At 43.6% G+C, this 21272-nt stretch overlaps 1 protein-coding gene across 8 annotated transcripts in view; it reads right to left on the reverse strand.

Annotated features, from left to right (window-relative positions):
- FHOD3 (formin homology 2 domain containing 3) overlaps positions 1-21272 on the reverse strand; it is a 488002-nt gene that overhangs the window by 254960 nt on the left and 211770 nt on the right. For all 8 annotated transcript variants that reach the window (NM_001194349.3, XM_001106633.5, XM_077974668.1 and 5 more), the window contains 1 exon segment: positions 12263-12368. In NM_001194349.3, the coding sequence (NP_001181278.2) occupies positions 12263-12368 (106 nt within the window).

A 21272-nucleotide genomic window follows, 5' to 3' on the forward strand; every position in this document is an offset into this window, starting at 1 on the left:
CCAGTCAGCTGATCTTTATTCAGAAGCCCCCAGCCATAGAAAAACCAGGGCCCACAAACTGACAAAAAGCAATGAAATCTAAATTTAGGGAGAGATCGATGTTTATTCAATCCTCCAGATTAAGATCTGGAAGATCTGGGAAAAGACAGATAGAAAGGCAGGTGTGGACCAACAGGATACACACATGGACAGAAACTGTGTAGGCCATGTTGAGAATGTGGGTAGATATGAGGGAAGCCAGTGAGTCAGCAAAGCAAGGGTGGGCTGCCTGTGCGCACTCTCCTCACGGGTACCAATCTGCCTTACCAGCCCTGGTTTGGTTTGATCAATGAGTCCAACTCCCTGATGTTTCTGCGAGCCCTCCTGGCTTCCAGTCCTCAGACTCTGGAGCAGTAAGCCCACCATTGTCTCCCATGCCCCTGGCCTCACTACGTACATATGAATTCCTGAATATAAACTAACACTAGCCCTGCCAATCCTTCAAAATTCTGTAGATCACATGAATGCTAGGCACCCCCAACTTTTTTTTTTTTTTTTTTTTTTAGGTAGAGTCTCACTCTGTCACCCAGGCTAGAGTGCAGTGGCACAATCCCGGCTCACTGCAACCTCCGCCTCCTGAGTTTAAGCGATTCTCCTGCCTCAGCCTCCTGAGTAGCTGGGATTATAGGTATGCACTACCTCATCCAGCTAATTTTTGTATTTTTAGTAGAAATGGGGTTTCACCACGTTGGTCAGGCTAGTGGTCTCAAACTCCTGACCTCAAGTGATCTGCCAGCGTCAGCCTCCCAAAGTGCTGGGATTACAGGTGTGAGCCACCACTCCAGCTGAACACTAGCCTCTTAATGAGTAAAGATAGTTCACAGTTGTTTTCAATGAATTGGCTGGGGGCTATGTCATGTAACCAGATGGGCTTCTTTGAAGCTGAAAGAGGACAAGTGCTTGCTAACAGCCTGGGAATCCTACAGCAATTAATACAGAGCACGTCAAGAGGGAAAGTTAAACAGCTCTGCTTTCATCCCTTCTACTTTTTATATTTTACTTAGAACCAATCACAGCATCTCAGAGCTGGAAGGGATCTAAGAGATCATCCAGCACCACCTGACCCCAAGCCTAGCAGCCCTAACAGATCATGTGGCTTCTGCTGTAGTGCTTCCAGTGCAAAGTGATGTATTCTGTTGTTGGAAACGTTATTGCCACACACCTGTTTGAAATCAACTCAAGAAACATGCTTAAAGTGCCTAGTATTTTCCAGAAGAACCAAATCATGTCTAGTATTCCTGCACTCACTCCTCAGCTCTGAAGCTATTGACAGACTTCCCTAATCAGCTGTGGCGCTCTTTCCTGCTGATGCTGGATGTGGCCTCAGAATCCTCAGCAGACTGCTCCAGAAAGGCACCGCTGATCAATTTATGTTGGCAAGAGAAATAAACTAATTTTCCAACTCTGTTCTTGGAGTTTGTCTTCAGTCAAAAACCACTCTCTTTTAACTCCTACTTACTGCTTTTAATCTGACTTTAAGGACAACAATTTTGCCCCCTCCTCCAAAAACAACCCCTTATTTATCTAATGACATTTAACTCTTCCCTCACTTAAGCCTTGCAGACTCAAGCCCAACCCCAAGGCCAACGTTACCTGGAAGGAGAAAAGAATAGAGCTGTAATTCTAGGAGCATCAGCCCAGCAGTGTTTCAAGGCACGCTGGGGCCCAGACAGCACTGACGGCAGACACGACTCCAGTGTGGCTGGGGGGCTAGAGAGTACTAGCTGTCTGTGGGAACTGGCTCCAGAAACAAGACAGGCCAAACTCCCATATGAGTGGTTTTGGAAAGGTCCAGTTTTAAGGAGCTAGGGATAGAAGAGGCAGGGTAAAGAAAGCAAAGATGACAGGGTAATGAGGTTGAAATAGTGAGGATACTGAAAATCAAAGCAAGTGAAAGCCCTCCACATCACACTTGAACATGTGTCATATAATTGCTGTCTTCCCATTTCACATCTCCTGATCATGCACATACATTTCTTGGTATAAACTTTGTGCTCACTCAGAATCACCCATAAAACACTGAAGAAGATCAACACAGAGCTCCATGGCATAGCTCTGGGGACTCCCCTCCCAGGTATTCACTCAATTGTTTTCCTCAACTATTTGTTGAATATTTACGAGGCACTCAGGAGCAGGCTGGTGCAGCTGCAAAGGCTGTGATGACACCACTCCCATCTCCAAGAAATTCACAGTCCATCTATTTCAGAGGCAGGTAAACAATTCCTCCACATATAAAACTGGCTGTACAGTATAATCCATATTTGCATGTATTTTATCTGTATAAATCATGTTGTATTTAAAATCAAGATATACACCCTAGTAGATATATATCCATCTACTGAACTAGCAAAATTATAAAAAAGAAAGTTTAGTAAACTGGTGTTTTTTGCAAAGTACCAAAACCAAATCAGCGTGTGCTATACTGCTTCAGAAACAAGAGCAGGTGGACTAAAGCTTCAAATAAGCAAATTCTGGCTCTCTCCAATTATTAGTACACATCAGCAGCTTTCTCACAAGTAGTGACTTCCCTTTCTCTGCAGATATTCTATCATTCATCTATTCCTTCTGTCAGCCCATTTTCACCGAGCTCTTAAAACATGCCTGGCATCAAGGATCTCACAGAACAAGGATCGAACCTGACATGCACGAAGGCTAATATGATGCAGGGAATTAGCCTTGGGTTCCTGATCCATAGTGTATGTTCACAAATATTTATTATCAGTGAGTCAAGACCAGAGTACACATAGAGGGCCAAAACACTCGGGAGCTAGGGAAGATCTCCTAGAGAGATTACGGTATCTGAGCTCCACTCTAAGGATGAGCAGGAAGCAAAAGATAATGTGTGAACCAGATGAAGATGGGTGAGCAAGGCCTTGTAGGCAGATGCCAAGGTCTGCAGGACAGAACATCACCCTCCCTGGGATGGCAGGGAGTGGCTGCAGTGGACTGCACAGACACACAAAGGCAGGACCGAAGTGGGCTCTACCCACATGGAAGGCCTGGGATTTCACCCTGAGGATGAGAAGAGCCACTGAAGGAGCTGAACCAAGGACTAACGAGAACAGATCATGGTGCATGGTGAACTCATGTAGCAGAGGGCAAAATGGGCCAAAGGGAGGCAGAACTAAAAGCAGAGAGACCCATGAAGTGGCTGGTAGAACCAGTTAGGAAGGAACAAATGATTATCTGAACTCAAAAACTGGGAACAGAGATGGAAGGACTTGAAAGGGAGTCAAGGGTAGAGAAGCCCTAATTTAGTGGCTGATGATTACAAAGGATAAATGAGAGAAAGGGGTTAGGAGGACCCTAGGGTGGCTGAACTGAATGTGATGAATGATTATGCTTTGTTGGGATGATGAACAGAGCTGTGGAGGAACTGACTAGGGTACAAAAACATTGGTTTTGGGCTTGGGCATGGTGCAGTGGAGATGGAAATACCCAGGGCACGGCTGGCTCCACAGACCTGAGGCACTGGAGAGTAGCCAGGGCTGGAGGTCTTGTGCACATTAATGGCAGGGGAAACCACAGGGTTAGAAAAGGCGTGGTGCCCTGCCAGGAGGCTGGCCCAATCTACCAAGAGCCCTCAAGGCCCCAAAATGCAGAAATCTATGAACACACCAACTGATATTTCCTCAGAAAATCTTAGCTCCTCCCCACTCCCCGCCACAAAAAAAGTTTTAATCCATGCTTGGGGCTAGGTTTAAAACTTGCTTTTGACATTTTGTTCTATCATAAACCTGGATTCACAAATAGAAACCTTATAAAAGAAGACTATGTGTGAGATAAAATTAGAGCCAAGGAAATAACGATTGTGCTTCAAGGCACACCTAGCCAGCAGCTCCTCTGGAAAAGTCTACTGAGCAAGGAGAGGACAGAGTGAGGAGGCACATCTTTGGTATGAATAAAGTGGAAAAATTCCTGATGAACACAGCAGTGAGATTTGGTCGTGGAAAATTCCACACTCTCTGTGTAGGAATGGCCAAATAACTTTTTCTTTCTTCCTTCTCATCTCAGATAAAAGGAAAAAGAGAGCGACTTCTAGTAGAAACTAAAATTCTGGAGAAATCTCTCTGGCCAAGACTGAGACAGCAATGGCTCTTTAAGCTGAAGCACTCGGAGGCATGATTGCAGGACATTGCCAGGGCTTTTTTTGGTTTGCAAAGTGGCCTGAATTTCTGGAGAAATGTGATTCCAGATTGAATGCAGGATGAACTTTAAGAAGCATCTAATCAACCTAAGAAGGAGTCAGATTAAGATTAAATTATGATACTAATATTAAGTTAAACCATACAATTTTGCCCTTTCTGTAGGTAAAAAGTGGTCAAATATCAGCAACTTCACATGGTTCGCCCTAATGATGCCCCAGCTGGAGATAATGTTTGCCAGGGCTACCTAGCTGTGTATTTCTTTAGATACACTGCTCTACATGAAGTATTTGTTACAACTGAATGCTTGCTATAGTCAACAATATTCATAATTAACTTGTACTTTAGAAAAATTATAACTTGAAAGAGGCTGGGCATGCTTGTGGCTCATGCTTGTAAGCCTAGCACTTTGGGAAGCCAAGGCAGGAGAACCTCTCGAGGCCAGGAGTTTGAGACCAGCCTGGGAAACATAGTAAAACCTCATCTTTACAAAAAATAAAAAATATTAACCAGCCATGGTGGTACATGCCTGTGGTTCCAGCTATCAGAGAGGCTGAGGCAGAAGGATCACATGAACCCAGGAGTTTGAGGCTGCAGTGAGCTATGATTGCAATAGTGCATTTCAGCCAGGGTGATAGACCAAAACTACATCTCTTTAAAAAAAAAAAAAAAAGGTGGGGGTGGGGGGAGAAAAGCCTTACTCATCACAAACTAAAGTTACCCAGAGACAAGCATTCTCCAATCACAGGAAAAAATACCTTGGAAGAGAGTAAGAGGGAAAACCAAAATCAACCTTAGAGCCGAAGTACTTAGAGTTAGAAGCTGACGGCAAATTTGCTGCCCGATGCGGTGAAGGTCTCAGGGTTGTGGACGCTGCTTGCCCCACCCGTGGAATAGCCCAGCTTCCCTCTCTTACCTCAGAATGGAGGGTGTACAAAGGGTGTACACTCAGAGGGTGTACAAAGGACACTTTGTCCCATCAAAGGTCAGGATCTGGCCCTGGCCTTGCCTTGCTTCCCCTGGCAGGAGCTCCTTGCCCACTTGACCCATGGTGCTCCTGCACACAGCACCGGGGGCTGACAGGCCATCAGGCCACAGACCACAGCAATGATGACTCAGATCATTCAGCACTTGCAGAAGCACAGCGAGGAGCCTCCGAACCATCCTCCTCCAAATCTACCCAAATGACCAATGAGACGTGGACAAGACAGTCCCCAATCCCTGAGACGAGGGGTAGGCCAACCACACCCCACTGACCTTGGCAGATCCATCCAGAAACACCAGAGAGACTGCAGCTGACCCGGGGGAATGGTGGGGCCAGCACCCAGCTCTCTCCTGTGAGAAATGCAGCACTGCAGAAAGGCAGAAAAGCTAGACAAGGACACAGTATCCTGTGGCCTGTCAGGCCAGGGGAGAGCCACGAACGGCCCAATTTGAGTCCATTTGGGGTCCTCTGTGCCTGTAGAGGCTGGAAAGAGCAGGACACAAGTGCAGGTCTCAGCTACTCTCCGGCCCAGTTTCTTAAGAGGGTGCAGGCCTGATGCACAGTGACAGTGGCTGGCAAGAGGAGCCACAGATGGGACATGCAGAGTACTCCAGGGAAGCATGTGTCATCATGTATCAACAGCAACAGGGTGACTTGGCCTCTCTTCCCCTCCCAAGGAGTTACAGGCTGCAGCTTCCCTGCCCCTGACCACACTCCTGGGCAGTGTGGTTGCTTCACCCTGGAGGCCACATCCCTAACAGTGTGCCAAGGAGACATGAAAGAGAGGCCAAACGGAGGTCAGACCCAGCCAGGGCCCCAAGACACCTAAAGCAGAGGTTTCAACAACTGCAGGAGGAAGAAAACGCAAACACTACATAGTGACTGCCTCTTTCTGCTGCAAGGGCCAGCTTCTCCAGCCCTCCCCAGTTCACATCCCACAGGCCCTGGGTCGGCTTAAGTTTTCAGTATTTCAAGAAAAGCCAGTATTTCAAAGAAAAGCTGTATTTTTATGTCATATCTCCCAATTTTTAAATGTTCATAATTCAAAATCTTTAAACCTGTTAAATAGGGCACACAAAACACCGGCAGGTTCCATTTAGCCCCAGGGCTGCCAGTCTGCTCATGCCACATTGATTTTTTTATTGGAGATAGTCCTGTTGCACCACTTGGCAAGAGGAGAGACATCAAATGAGGAAGGACTCCATTCTCAACACCGGCCTCAACACCCCTGGAGCTGAAGACGCCTCCAGGACTCCTGGGTCATCCGCATCAAAGCCTAGCTGTGCAGCTACCATGACAATCTCTGAAGTCCAGAACCAGAGCAGAAAACCCTCTTGGCAGCAGACAGGAAAGAGCTTCCTCCAAGCCAGCTGCGTGGGACACAGGAACAGTGTCATGAGGTTGCGGAGAGTCAGGCTGGGCTGTTCAGTGGAAAATACAGTAGCCAAGGACCTAACCTGAGTTCAGGAAGCAAGAAACTCTTCCCCTTTGCTCCGGTTTCCTCACCTTGGGGCTAGTTTGGTGCCTTCCCTATAGTCTGAACCCAACCTCTCCTCTTCTTTTTGGCATTTTGTAAAGTGCCAACATATAAACTTCAGTTTTTCTGACATGGAGGACGTTAGTTTACTTACCACGTAATCATTTTGTGCCACTGCCTTCTTACATCATAAAATCTCTTTCCATGCTATCTATGATATTTCCATTTCTGGTAGCATCAATGCCAACAAACACCATCTGACCACACATTCTGATTCTCATTAAGGGATCCCCTAATACGCATGGCATGTGGGGATTTTCCCCATAGTGGAACACAGTCAACTCTGGGACAGTTTTTCCAAAGAAGCCTGAAATGTGGATTTTTAAAAAAATACCAAATCTCCCAATTTTTAAATGCTGACAACCATTAAAACATTTCAACATGTATGGGGGCAAACAAAATATATCTGCAATTTTCTTCTAAAATGAAAAGGTTGAGTTAAATGAGTTTTAAGATCTTATCCAGCTTTTAAAATAACTGATACCGACTGAGGTGTTTTATGATTAATTGGTATTTTGGTTTAGAGGAAATGACCAAATTAAATTTCTCCATGTAAAGCTAGCCCGAACAGGCAGTTTCTCTTGAGTTACAGCCAGAAAGGGCAGTTGGTCTTACCATTTCTACTTATCTCTCTCTTTTCTCCTCCAAAGCATATCACATATGTGCAATTTCCAAATATAAAAGACACATGCAACTCAGCGTATAAAACAGGCCATGCAGGGGACCCCACAGGGACCTGCTTCAAGACAGTGTATATCTTGGTTTCATCGTCACAACCCCAGGGCCTGACATGGTGCATGGCCCATAGAGAAGGCTCAGTAACGTGTGCAGAAAGTTTAAGTTCTCAGGAATATATCACTCTAGGTCCTCCTTCCATAAGAATTATTATGAGGTACAAAATTCCACAGTAGACTTAAATTAAATACTGGCTATCCCAAAAAACTTTAGATCGTTAGCTACAACCATCCAGGAATAATAAGTGAGATAAATATTATTCCTCCATGTTGTACAGTTAAGACCTCTTCCCAGCAGCCGGCTCACAGCTTTGGACAGCACTTGCCTACACTGTAACTAAACCTATCTCTACCTCTCAGCAGACACATCCTTAAAGGAAAGCAGCGGATTCCTGGGCCTTAAAAAAAAAAATGCTGACAGGGGATTGTGTATGCAAATCAGGATAAATAAAGAGTTCTAAAAGCAGATCTGGGAAAGTCCTGGATTCTCCACATGCTTTGGTTTCTCCTGGGGCTGTAGGACTCCCATGTAGCCACACAGAGCAGAGCTCCTGAGGTGGCTTCATGAGGGCACACTTCTTGAGACACTGGACAATTAACCCACCTTATGGTTTGCAATATCATTTTTAAAAATGCTATCTTGACACAGCTTTTTAAAAACAGGGTCTTGCTCTGTTAATCAGGTTGGAGTGCAGTGGTGCAATCATAGCTCACTATAACTGCAAATTCCTAGGCTCAAGTGATCCTCCAGCCTCAGCCTCCAAGTAGCTGAGATGACAGGCATGTGCCACGGTGTCCAGCTTAACCCAGTTTTGAGGCCCTGGCTAGAGACCAGCCAGTTCGCCTTCTCCAGCAGCACATTAAGTCTACACCCAACCTTTTCTCACATTGGGGTATCACGCCTGGACCACTATACACAGGCCCTCGCCACTCCAGGGCCACCCTGAGCCTCGGGGCCAATCCTCAGCTGACCTGCCTGTCCCTTGGAAGTCACAATGCAGATGTTTGCCCACAGTCCGCCTCTCCCCTCCACCTCATGGCCGACTTCTGTGCTTCCTGAGTGGCCCTGCGTGGGTGCCACATCTTCTCCTCAGGGAACTGTGAATAAAGTAACTGCAAAACTTTTCCCAGCCTCTTCTCGTGATCTGCATCTGTCCTCACCAGTTCTCACCCAAGACAACATGGTTAAAACATGGGTGTACAAATAAAGAGGCAATTCAAAGGTTGTTCTTGATTGCGAATGTCAAGTGGCTGCCAGCAGTTATCATAACCTTAAAAAAAAGCCTACATGAGAAATTGTTCAAAGTCACAAAGGAGTGACTCCATGTATGAGCTAGGGAAAAATCACAGCTTCCCTGTAGGAAAATGCAAATGTCACAATGCAAGAAATGTGTCATTTCCATCCCTCAGAAGTTACTTTCCCAGTATGGGCTTTGGTCAGATACATCAAAATGTGGTGACAATTGGGCACAGTGCCCTGGTGACCAAGTCTTCTGAGACGTAGGCATGCAAAGGCACCTCTGTTCTGTGGAAAGAAGGATGTCTTGCAGTAGCCTGGGTGGAGTGCTCATCGTTCAGATAAGCATGGGGAGCCTTCTGGTCGCCAGTAAAGGGACACTACTGGAAAGGAAAATATGAAGCCAAGGCTTTGGTGGTGGCAATGGAAATATAGGATCTCCTCACATTTTTGGAGGAGCTATCTGCAGCTAGGGCCTTACCTTCCTGACATTTCATAGGACAGGCAGAAAAGCTGGAAAACAGCAACAGGTGGTTGACGGGGCTCTCCCCGGGTCACGAGTGGGTGTTCTGAGACTTAAACATTCGGGAATTGCCTCTGGCACCTTTCTGATTCAGGTCAGAACACTGCAAAATAAACGGCTGTGGCCAGGCGTGGTGGCTCACGCCTGTAATCCCAGCACTTTGTGAGGCTGAGGTGGGTGGATCACAAGGTCAGGAAATCAAGACCATCCTGGCTAACACAGTGAAACCCCATCTCTACTAAAAATACAAAAAAATTAGCCAGGCATGGTGGCGGGCACCTGTAGTCCCAGCTACTCAGGAGGCTGAGGCAGGAGAATGGCATGAACCTGGGAGGTGGAGCTTGTAGTGAGCCGAGATGGCACCACTGCACTCCAACCTGGGTGACAGAGCGAGACTCTGTCTCAAAAATAAATAAATAAATAAATAAATAAAATGGCTGCAAGCTTCATGGTAAATATTCACTAACGTAGAGGATGTGGATGAAGTTCCCTGTATCAACACCATCTTTCATTGCCAGCAAGTACAAATCACACCCTCACCACCAGGACCTGTGTTTAACCTGCCCATGCACAAGGATTCCCTCAACACCCTGCAGGCCGCTGGTGGGAGGGGCCTCACTGTTGCTCACCAGAAAAGGCTTTCTCAGCTGTGCTGAGTTTTCTTTCCCAACTCCCTCTATGCAGCTGGGACTTATAACCTCAACCCCACATCTTTCTCTCTGTTGCCTACCCTGTGCAGTCTAGGAAGACACTCATTGTGCCAGCTTCCCCTGCAACTACAGGGGGTCATGTAATCCAGTTCTAATACATGTGAGGTCTAAAGAATGGGTGAGTTCTGACCACAGAGGGCAGAGCTGGCCCCCTCGCCTGGGCTTGGATGTAAACTCTCGTACTGATGATCACGCGATAGAAACACACAAATATGCTCCTAGGTAAGGGTCAGGAGAACAGGGATAAACATGAAGATGGTTGTAACATTAGCTCTCTAGAGGTGTGTTTGTGTGTTGAGGATGACTTATTTTTTGGTAAAGTTAAAATGATGTACACTTTAAACATGAACAAAAAATATATTGTCGGTTGTGGACCCACTATTCAGAATTTGGTAATTACATGTGGTTCAACATATGGGCATCCATATTATACCTGGAAAATAAACCACCCTTATCTCTGCACCTTCCTCCTGTCTAGGTATTAGACCAAAGTGAAGAGACACACAAGGGTGAGAATCCAGGCCTGCACTCATCTCTTTAGACACACAGACAGCTGTGTTTGGATGCAACATGGCAAAACAGCTTTGATATAAATGTTTATATTATTAAGAATAGAGGCCAGGCACAGTGGCTCACTCCTGTAATCCCACCACTTTGGGAGGCCGAAGCAGGAAGATCACGAGGTCAGGAGATCGAGACCATCCTGGCTAACATGGCGAAACCCCATCTCTACTAAAAATACAAAAAAATTAGCCAGGCGTAAACTAGCTGGGCGTGGTGGCGGGCGCCTGTAGTCCCAGCTACTCGGGAGGCTGAGGCAGGAGAATCGCATGAACCCGGGAGGCGGAGCTTGCAGTGAGCTGAGATCGCGCCACTATACTCCAGCCTGGGTGACAGAGCAAGACTCCGTCTAAATGAAAAAAAAAATTCAGCTATAAAGCATATCTACTGACAACTTGGAGGATCTACTACAAGCCCAGGAAAAGACTAAAGGTGAACAAAAAGAGCCAACTCCACAGTCCCACAAACACTGCTGCACACACACCATGGGTCAGCCAAGTGAGAGGCTCAGGAACTCACACACATTTGCCATTTATCAAAATGAACAAAAACAACACTGACTTGAAAAGACAACCTTATTATTATTATTATTTTTAAATTAGCCCTACGTTCTCTCTGTTGCTTTTCATTGCAGTGGCTCTACAGAACAGGGGAAAGAGGGAAGGACTGAGAGCTCTGATTGGCTGAAAAATGCCACAGACCATAAGGAAGCATTCTCAGGGCAAAACAAAACAGCTGCGATGACTGTGTCAGTTTGCTTGTCTCACTCAACTTCAAACACGAACATCTGATATCAAATCACATTTTTCATGTATGATTTTCATTCTTCCTTTACCCAAGAAGAAAAGAAAGGAAGGTTTGGAAGCTTTATTTTCTCCTATGAGCGCTGAACATGCAGTCTGTGGGGTCACAGGCATAGATATAGAGGCAATGGCAGAACTCTGACCAGCCTGACATGCCTCAGTGCCTGGGCACAGCTGCTGCCTGGCACACTATGGGAATTGACTTTATGAGGTAAAAAGCTTGACTTGAGTCTCAATTTTTTTTCAACTGGAAAATGTAGATAATATTGAGCTATATAAAATTCTTTTGTAGGTCAAAACTGTTGATAGCAGCAGTTTCATACGGTTCAACCTAATCATTCCTTCTCTGCCTATGCACAGGTGTTTTTTTTTTGTTTTTGTTTTTTTTTTACAGGATCAAATGAAATTATTTACATGAAGGTGCACAAAAAAAACCTATGACTATAAAAACACCATTAACTTTATAAACTGGAACAGGAATTAGCGCTTCAAACTCTATATTTGCATTGCTTTATAAATGAAATCAGAATCGCTCTTTAAAAGGCAAATCCCAGACCCACTCAAAACTATCGAATCGGAAACAGGAAGACAAGGTGAGAAATATGCACTTTGACAAGAGCCCCAGGTGATAATTCAAATTGGGAGAAAATTTTTTTTTCCAAGAAATAAATTGCCCCCTTTGGTTTGGAGTGGCTTTCTGCTGAGATGCAGGCTTTACCCAAGCCCATTTAGTATGTCTCCTTCCTCGACAAATAAGAGACATTATAAAGAACCCAGTGAGTGGTACAGTTTTCCTAATAAGCTGGCAAAGTAACTCCAGGTGAAAGTCAGTAAAAATTAGCACAGTCACTAACTACTAGGAACTGATAAAACCTGATGCAGATGTTTTTTCCCATAGGGTGTAAAGCTCTCAGTAGTTAAGTCCTGAAGGGGAACCCAGATCCCCCCTGCAGCTGGGGCAGCTGCTGCATGCCCAGTCATGACTTACCCCTTAAGATGTAGTTCTGATAGTTCTGATCAGCCTCAGCTCCCACCTTGATCAGACATGTCAGACCTTCAGCCACTACAAATTCATGTACCAAATCCTTGTCATCCTGGCAGGAAAGAAAAAAAAAAATACTTCAAATACTGTCCCTGTCCACGTTCCATCCCAGCTGTGCTGCTAAAAGTATGTACAAGCCTTTAAAGCCAGAATGGCCCCTACAGATTGCTCTACTCTATTCAAATGAAGAATCTCAACTCTTGCCAAAAGAATTTTACAACCAGTCCCCTCATTGTCCTTTGCCAAAGACCAGTTATTGCCTTCCGGGCAATCTAATAAAGATAAGGCAAATGAATCTCCTCACTGCCAGAAATATGGTGTCTTGTTTTTCATTCTTCAAGAAACACCAGGCTGTACTCTTCCATGGGTCCCAAGGGTCTGGCCATGCGAAGCTTGCTGGTTTTTAACTACAGGAAACATTTGATTGCAGCAAAGACTATCAGGTGAGGAACTCAAAGCCACTCCCGTGTTCCAAAGACAGTCCTTGGGACAGCAGTTACAGAAAAGGCTCTTGCAAGGGCTGAGAACCATGGAAAGCAGTTTATCCAACCTCCAGTAGTTGTACTGCCTGCGGGACAAGCATGGAAGCAGGGTGCAGGATTGGCCATTAACCTGCAGCAACCTTGCCATCCCTCGAAAGGACCTCCTTGGCCGGCTTGCAGACCTGATCACAGAAGGCAGGACATGAAACAAACTTCATGGGTCATCTCATCCAGTGGTTCTCAGACAGAAGTCTCCAGACCTATCAGCCAACAGAGACTGGCAGCAAGCGCATCACCTGGGAACCTGTTAGGCCCCACTCCTGCCCTCCTGATTAGGAATCTCTACAGGGAGGCCCTGTTTCTCAAGCTCAGAAGCAGGTGATTCTGAAGCGCTCAGACGGTTCTCACATTAGAATCATCTGGAGAGCTTTAAGAAGGACTAGAAAGCAGGACCTTACCCAGATGGATTTAATCCAAATTTCTGGGGTAGGGCCCAGGCTCTGCTATTAAATTCCCTAGGAAATCCTCAAGGGTTGCCTATTCAAGAACCACTGATTTAATGCTAGCTTTTCTTTACAGATAAAGACACTAAGACTCAGGAGAGGCAAAAAGAAGAAAAAAAAAAAAATGTGGGCAAGATCACTTAACTCCGTTCAGCCAGACCCAAGCCCAGTCATTTTTTCGTAGTACCAAGCTCTCTGAGATTTTTCCACCATTGTTTTCCTCAATTGAGACTGGGAGATTTCCTCAATTGGACAGTGCCTTGTCTCAAAGGCATCTAGGATAAAGCTGAAACATTCATCTTAAATGATCACAACAGAGCAAAAATAAAAAACCTCAGTGATGTAAATGGTAGAAAGCTTAATGGAATAATGAAAGGTTATTATTATAGGAAAAGTCAGCAACCATGGCTTATCTCCAAAAGAGAAAATGTAGATGAACTGGCATAATTCTCCTGTTCCTACATGAAATCAGCCCCTTATTTTGATTTTTATGGCATTTTTCAATTATATGGATGGGGGACCAGGTAAATGTGGGCAGGTCAGCAAAGGTTCCCTTTGAACCAGGAAAGAGCTCTTCAGGGTCAGAGCTGACTTGGGGGGAAGGGTGGGTGAGTGATGCCTGCGCCCTGAACATAATGAAAGACAGCTGTGTTAACTCAGACTTCAAGATAATCATGGCTTTGGAAGAAAGAAAATGGGACAATATCATGAGTTTTTGGAAAATTACTTTACGCTCATATGTATAAAGGAAATAAAAAATAATTCTCTCTCCATCCATATCCTTTTCCACCAGCATATGTGAAAAGTGAACATTTAGATGAGCTCATGTCTAGTCAGAAAGTTTTTCCAAGCACGTAACAAATGTTTATTACTTTAACTAAAACTAGATTCACACATGACTTCATGGTGAAAAAGTGAGAACAAGCTCTCAAGAAACCACTCAAGCTAATCACTAATATTAATATACCAGAGAATTGACTGTCTGGCAAAGGCACTTGGAAAAAACACTGGACAGGCGAGACAGTGTTTATAAAAATCATTCAGAACTGAAATGTATGCACATATGTAGATAAGGCACTCAGGAAGGAGAAATTTATTGATAATTAATTTGGAAAAAATCTTCCAAATTGGCAACGTGCTAGATTTTACACATATATCCTAAAATATATGAGCATTAAGAAATGACTTTCAAAACACTGGTTTCAGAATAGAGTGAAATCAAAATGTTAACACTGATAGGTGCTTATTGCTGCATTTCAGAATTTTCTGTAATATCATATATTAAACCGTGATCATTTTTTAAACGCCTATTAGTCAAGGAATATTCAACCCAAAGAGATGACCAATGCCTCTGTTTTTCAGACACTTATAATCTAGTTTGGAAAAGAACGTCCACACCTAGAAAACACAAGAGATGATGGAGACGCCGACCCACGGGTATAGAAGGTGGTGATCCATGCCCAGACAGCACTGCTGCCTGTGTAATCCAGCTAATCCCCCCATGTGTCGCTGCCCTGTGGTCGAGTGCTGTTTTATGCACCCGTGTGTGGTCTTCCAAACAGACTATAAACTTCTAGTAACAAGCACCTTCTTCCTTGCCTACACGCTGCCAACGAGGCTGTTCAAAAATATTTGTTTAATGACGGTCCTGGGAATTCAGAGAACAAACACTACAGAGTAAACTTGGTTGAAAAGATCTACAAGAGTCTAAGCATGTTTATTTTTTAATGTTTTCAATTGAGAGAACTATAAACATATACAAAAGACAACAGAATAATCTCGTGAACTCCAGGTGCCAATCAACGCACACCAACCCTGTTTCATTGATCATCCTACCCCTTCCCCTGCCACATTAATCTGAAGTGAGTCCCATACATCACATCATTTAATCCATAAACATTCCAATATGTATCTCTAAACTACAGGAACTCTTCTTAAAAATATGTACTCACAATAAAAAATTAATACTTTTCATTATGAAATGTCTGGTCAGTGGCCACATATCCAACTGTCTCATAAATACTGTTTTCTTTTTTCTTTTTTTTTTTTGAGATGGAGTTTCACTCTGTGGCCCAGGCTGGAGTGCAGTGGCGTGGTCTCTGTTCACAGGAGCTCCGCCTCCCTGGTTCATGCCATTCTCCTGCCTCAGCCTCCTGAGTAGCTGGGACTACAGGCACTTGCCACCATGCCTGGCTAATTTCTTTTTGCATAAATACTGTTTTTCACAGTTTTATTAGGATCCAAGTAAGACTCATACATGGCAGTTAGTTGATATGACTCTTGAACATCTTTTAATTCAATGAGTTTTTTTCTTTCCCACTGGAATTTGTGTGTTGAAGAAACCAGATCATTTGTCCTGTAGAGTAGCCCACAGTCCGGATTTTGTTGGTTACACCCCTGTGGTATAGTTTAACGTGTGCCTCTATCTTGGATCATTTACAAATAGTTTATTGCATATACAGGCATGCAGATCCAGAGGTGATTTTTTTGGCTTGACCACATCATCCTTGGTAGTTTGTATTTCCATTGGGAGGCACATAATACCTGGCTGAATCTCATGCTCATCATGTCAGCAGCTCTTGGGGCTCACCACATAGATCCATTAAATCATTCATTAGGGGCTGAAGGATGGTAATATTCTCATTCTGTTACTCCCTCTTGCTTATTAGATAGAATATTTCTACAAAAAAGACTTCCCCTCAACTATTCGATCATCCTAAAATCCATAAGTGACAAGGCAAAATAAATGTGAGATACTAAAACTTAATTCATCTGCAAAATAGTAAGCTAGTTCACTAGCATCTTTCACCGTTTTTTTTTTTTTTGTCAATCCATTGTTATTTTGTAGTGTCATTATGAACTCATTAATACAAACTTAGTGTGTTTTGATCCAGTGCAATTATCACCCTTATTGATGCTCACTGTCCCATCTTTGGCCAGCCAGTGGGAGACCCTTCAACTTACTTCTGAGTTCTTTCGGAAATAATCCTAGACTATTCGGTAGCTTTCTTGCTCTCTGTGTAAGATGTTCCAAGTTAATTAGTTTATTTTATTACATTTCCTACTCCAGACTTGGAATCAGCCACTTCTCCAAGGTGTTCTGGTTCCTTTTGGTGTTTCAGACCACAATCTCATTGCTAGTGGTGCTTTTGGCTAATGAATTATTGCTTCTAGCTTTTTTTTTTAAATTATTATTTGCTTAAGATAATATACATGGGTTCATTCTGATATTTCCAATTAAATTCAGGAACACAGAGTTGTTAAACTTAAGAATCCTAATTTTTAAGAATGCGTAGAATGACAATTAGAATCTCACACACACACCAGTCTCAGAATAGTAATACCAACACCACCATCACCAATAGGATTATTGTAAACAGTTTTGTTGCGGTTGGGGATTTTTTGGTGGTTCTTTTTGTTCTTAGGGTATATCTAACGAACACTGAACAAATTACAGTGTTTTTAAGTCATTTGGAATAGCTATTAGCTGTGTGGCTCTGCCACCAGCTCTCTATCAGGTGTGAGAGAAGTCAAAGCTGAAGAATGGAGACAAGAGGCAGGCTGATAGAGGCTGATAGACTAAATGAGGAAGGTGGAGGAGTGCTGTGAGCATGGCCCTCTGGTGGCATAGAAACAGTCTAGCCCAACTGCAGTTTGAGATCTGAGCCCAAGAAGAGGGCATAATGGAGGGTGAAGTTTTGTTGTGTTCAGCTACGTATCAGGAAGACACACGTGGATACTCTGGAGTTCTGGGAAATTAATTAGTTAGCACAGAAATTAGAGACAGGAAAGAGTAAAGACAGAGGCATCTTCTAGAAGACAATTCAAGTTACCCAGGCCATTCATTTACAGTTTAAGTGGTACCAGATACTATGCGAGGCACAAAAGGCGTGGCGATGAACCCCAGTGAGCTCACAGACTACCAGACTCAAGACAAGTGCTCTGAAGTATCTTAAGTTCTATACAGTTTGAGTATCCCTTATCCAAAATGTCTGGGACCAGCAGTGTTTCAGAGAACATTTACATGTACATAATGACATATCTTGAGGATGGAACCCAAGTCTGAACATGAGATTCATTTAGGTTTCATACAGGTTTACATACAGCATGAAGGTAATTTTGTACAATAGTTTAAATAATTTTGTGCTTGAAACAAAGTTTGTGTGAATACTGAACCATGAGAAAGCAAAGGTGTCACTATCTTAGCCACCCACATGGGTGATGTGTGCTAGTTTGGCATCACCACCATTCCTGACTCTGAATTTATATGCTACCAATATGCAATCATTTTCTTACACTTATTCACACTTAAGAGGGAAAAAGATGACATGCCACTTATACAACGAAAAAACGTAACATGTTCCGGATAACTAAGTAGTACAGTGGCATCACCAGAATGCCTGTCTCATCTGCTACAGTCTCCCCCTACAATGTTGTGTTTTGATTAAAAGGCTACTATACACTATATTTTATTTTGGGGGGTGAGAATAAACATCAAAAGTAGTTGAGGGACAAGAAGTGGGTCTTCTAGGGATGAGGAGGCATTCTTCTGGATGGGCTTTTAAAACTGTTTTCTCCACAATCGTCTGCCTCATTAACAAGAGTTTTTGTCTTAGAAATATTTGCCTTTATAACCTAACATGATTTCTTCAAAACGTGTTCTGTTTTGAATGCACACTGATCTACACTTCAGTAAGCCCATCACATATTTTTGCCATGTCATCTCTAGGCACTTATTCTACAGTGTTATCTTCATCGTCATTTACACAAGATCACCTTGATTCAGAAACATTTTAGCTATTTCAATTCATCATTGGTTCACGAATGAACAACTGGGGCCTCCTCATCAATGTTAAAAACTTCAATATCCACTTCTTCCAGCTCACTGATGGACTCTGAAGATAAACATGCAAACAATTTTCGTATTTATAAGGAGGTCAGACATCACTTTCTTCTCACTTGACATACAGAATCCTTCAAAGTCACCACTTGTTCACCATCATCACTAAACACAGTCACAGGTTAGAGGTTGTGCCAGGCATGCACAGCTGTGTCTTTAGTCACTATGTTCCCAGTGTTGGCAGCAGTATATCCTTCATGCTAAACATCCTTCATGCTAAACTGCTTTTGAAAACTTCACTGCTGCTAGCATGCTGTTCCAAAAAAGTGTTTTTAACATTTATTCCTCATTGATCTAAGAATATCCTTTATTAATGGATCTAAGAATTGATTCCTCATTGATCTAAGAATATCCTAAATTAATGAAATTACATTTGAGGGAAAGTACATGGCCCAATCATTATTTTTTTGAGAACTTCAGCTGGAACATGAGCAGAACAGTCAAGGAAAACAAAAGTTTGCCATCATCATCTAGTCCAGCTTCCCTGAAGTGAGCACAAGCCCCCAGTACAAAATGTTTATGAAACTAATCAGAAAAGATGATATGGTGATCCATGGCTTTTATGTTAGCATAATAATGAAATGGTAAGAAATGCATTCCTTTGAAACAGTGAGGATGCATTTGCTTAGCACAGCAAAATTTCATTTATGTGTGCCTGCGACATTAGCACAGCCCAGCACGGTTATTCTGTCCTTGGCACCCGTAATTCCCATAGGAGCTATCTCCTCAGCTCTAGGCAGTGTCTTTCAGGGGCTGTAACCACAAACAGTAATGTTTTTCATTCACATTATAGACATGTTCTGGCATCAAATTTTCATCAGCAGTGACCCTGGCGAACTTGTCAATGAATTTCTCCACTGTTTTGTGGTCAGCAGAGCTTTATCACCACGAATCTTTAAAAATTGAATGTTGTGTCTTTTCTTAAATTTCTTCAATCACCCTGTTGAAAATATGCAGCTCCCTTCCATTTTCAGTTTATGATAGATCTTTGCTTGTTATGTGATCAGCATACCATTAAGTGGCATGTGTTCACTGCATCAATGATGGATCCACTCTACACACAATTGAGATCTTCACTTTTAGCTTCATGCAACGTTCTCCTATTTTTCAGTAACTTCTGCTCATTGCTTTCCGCACAGAACTTCAACATTTTATCCTTCTGTTTCTTCAGGTCATCTATGGTGATCATTCTAACACCATACCCTTCTGTAAGACAGTTCACACTTATACCACTGCCCAGTTTCTCCAACAGCTTCACTCTGTGCTATAGATAAACAGATATGACTTCTCGTTTTTATCACTGTTACCCAAGGAGGTATCTGCATGCCTTTTGGACATTTTCAACAATATCTTTATACCACAGAGCACAGAATAAGCAAACGCACACAATGAGTAATGTATATACGTCTTGGACCATGTGGGCATTGTGGGGAACCTCCCATTGGTGTGTCCAGCCTTCACACATGCCATTTTATTGCCCTTTGTGGGCATGCTTGCATGGAGGAATCTGGGCATGGGTGGAAAATATATATCACAGCTGAAAGCTGGCGGGAAGGTCTTTTTCCCTTGGGAATGCTGAATAAATCGTGTGTTGTGAGCCTGCACTTTGACTGTGGCCATCACATGAGTTCAAGTGTGGAATCTTCTGCTTGGGGCATCATGTCAGGACTCAAAATTTTTCAAATTTTGGAGCATTTCTAATGGATTTTCAAATTAGGGATCTCAACCTGTACAACAGGTAAGCACAGGATACTTTTAATGGTATTTGGTGGAACCCTAACTAGGGTGAGTGATCATTCTGAGAGGGCATCCCTGAGAGGGCATCCCTAGCAGGAAGATACCAGAAGGAAAACTGAGAAACATATAGAGTGGGTGTGGGGTAGCAAAACATTCTGGGATAGAAGTTGTAGATCCAGGCCAGGCATGGTGGATCACACCTATAATCGCAACACTTTGGGAGGCCTAGGTGGGTGAATCACCTGAGGTCAGGAGTTTGAGACTAGCCTGGCCAATATGGTGAAACTCCATCTCTACTAAAAATATACACATTAGCCAAGCATGGTGGTAGATGCCTGTAATCCCAATTACTCAGGAGGCTGGGGCAGGAGAATCACTTGAACCTGGGAAGTGGAGGTTGCAATAAGCCAAGATCACACCATTTTACTCCAGCCTGGGTGACAGAGCAAGACTCCATCTCAATCAGTCAATAAGTTGTAGGTCCAGGGCTAAGGTGTAGAACAGAAGGGGCATGCCTTACTTTTGGAGTACAACTTCAGGAGGAATTCAGGTTGTAGCCAAGGACAGAGAGGTGGGCAGCAGAGGCCAGATCAAGACAGACTTCCATGTTATGCTGAGAAATTCAGATGTAACCCAGAAGGCAGCATGGAACCAAGAAGACAGTAACTCCCTCTGATGGGAAGCTAAGAATGGACTGAGTTAGGGAGGACCAAACACACACAGCACCATTAATAGATGCTGCAATTTTCCAGGAGTGAACCAAGGCAGACCTCTAAACCCCGAGGCATTTCTGAGGTATGCAGTGTGGTGAAGCAAGGGTGCACCAGGTTCAAACCCATGGCTGTTGGAAGAAAACAAAGAGGACTTGTCTCCAGAAATGTCAACACACAGAAGGGACTCTGTGGTATGACTGAACACAGTGAAGTAAGAATGTGACAAGAATGTGTGGATGGGACAGATATGGGGCCTGTCCTTTTGCCTATTCCCTCTCAAACAGGTAGAAATCCACTCTGGCTCTCACTGACAACTATCACTGACAAAGATAATCTTTTAAGGATGTAGACGAGACGGGAACTGAAAAGAAGTAGAATGTAAACTAGAATCCAAAATCCTAACAGAAGGAAAACAATGAACCTAGACAGATGCAAGCTCAATGCAAAGGCCATCTTCTCCGCGAATCCATCTCCTGAGACGCAAGCTCAATGCAAAGGCCATCTTCTCCGCGAATCCATCTCCTGACCCTGCCCTCACATGGCTGATCATCTTGGATATTGTCTGCACACCTGTCCTAGTCCTCTTCATTATGCTGGTGACTTTCTCAGGGGAGGAATGGA

The sequence above is a fragment of the Macaca mulatta genome, chromosome 18 (genome assembly GCF_049350105.2).
Source record: "Macaca mulatta isolate MMU2019108-1 chromosome 18, T2T-MMU8v2.0, whole genome shotgun sequence".
Lineage (NCBI taxonomy): Eukaryota > Metazoa > Chordata > Mammalia > Primates > Cercopithecidae > Macaca > Macaca mulatta.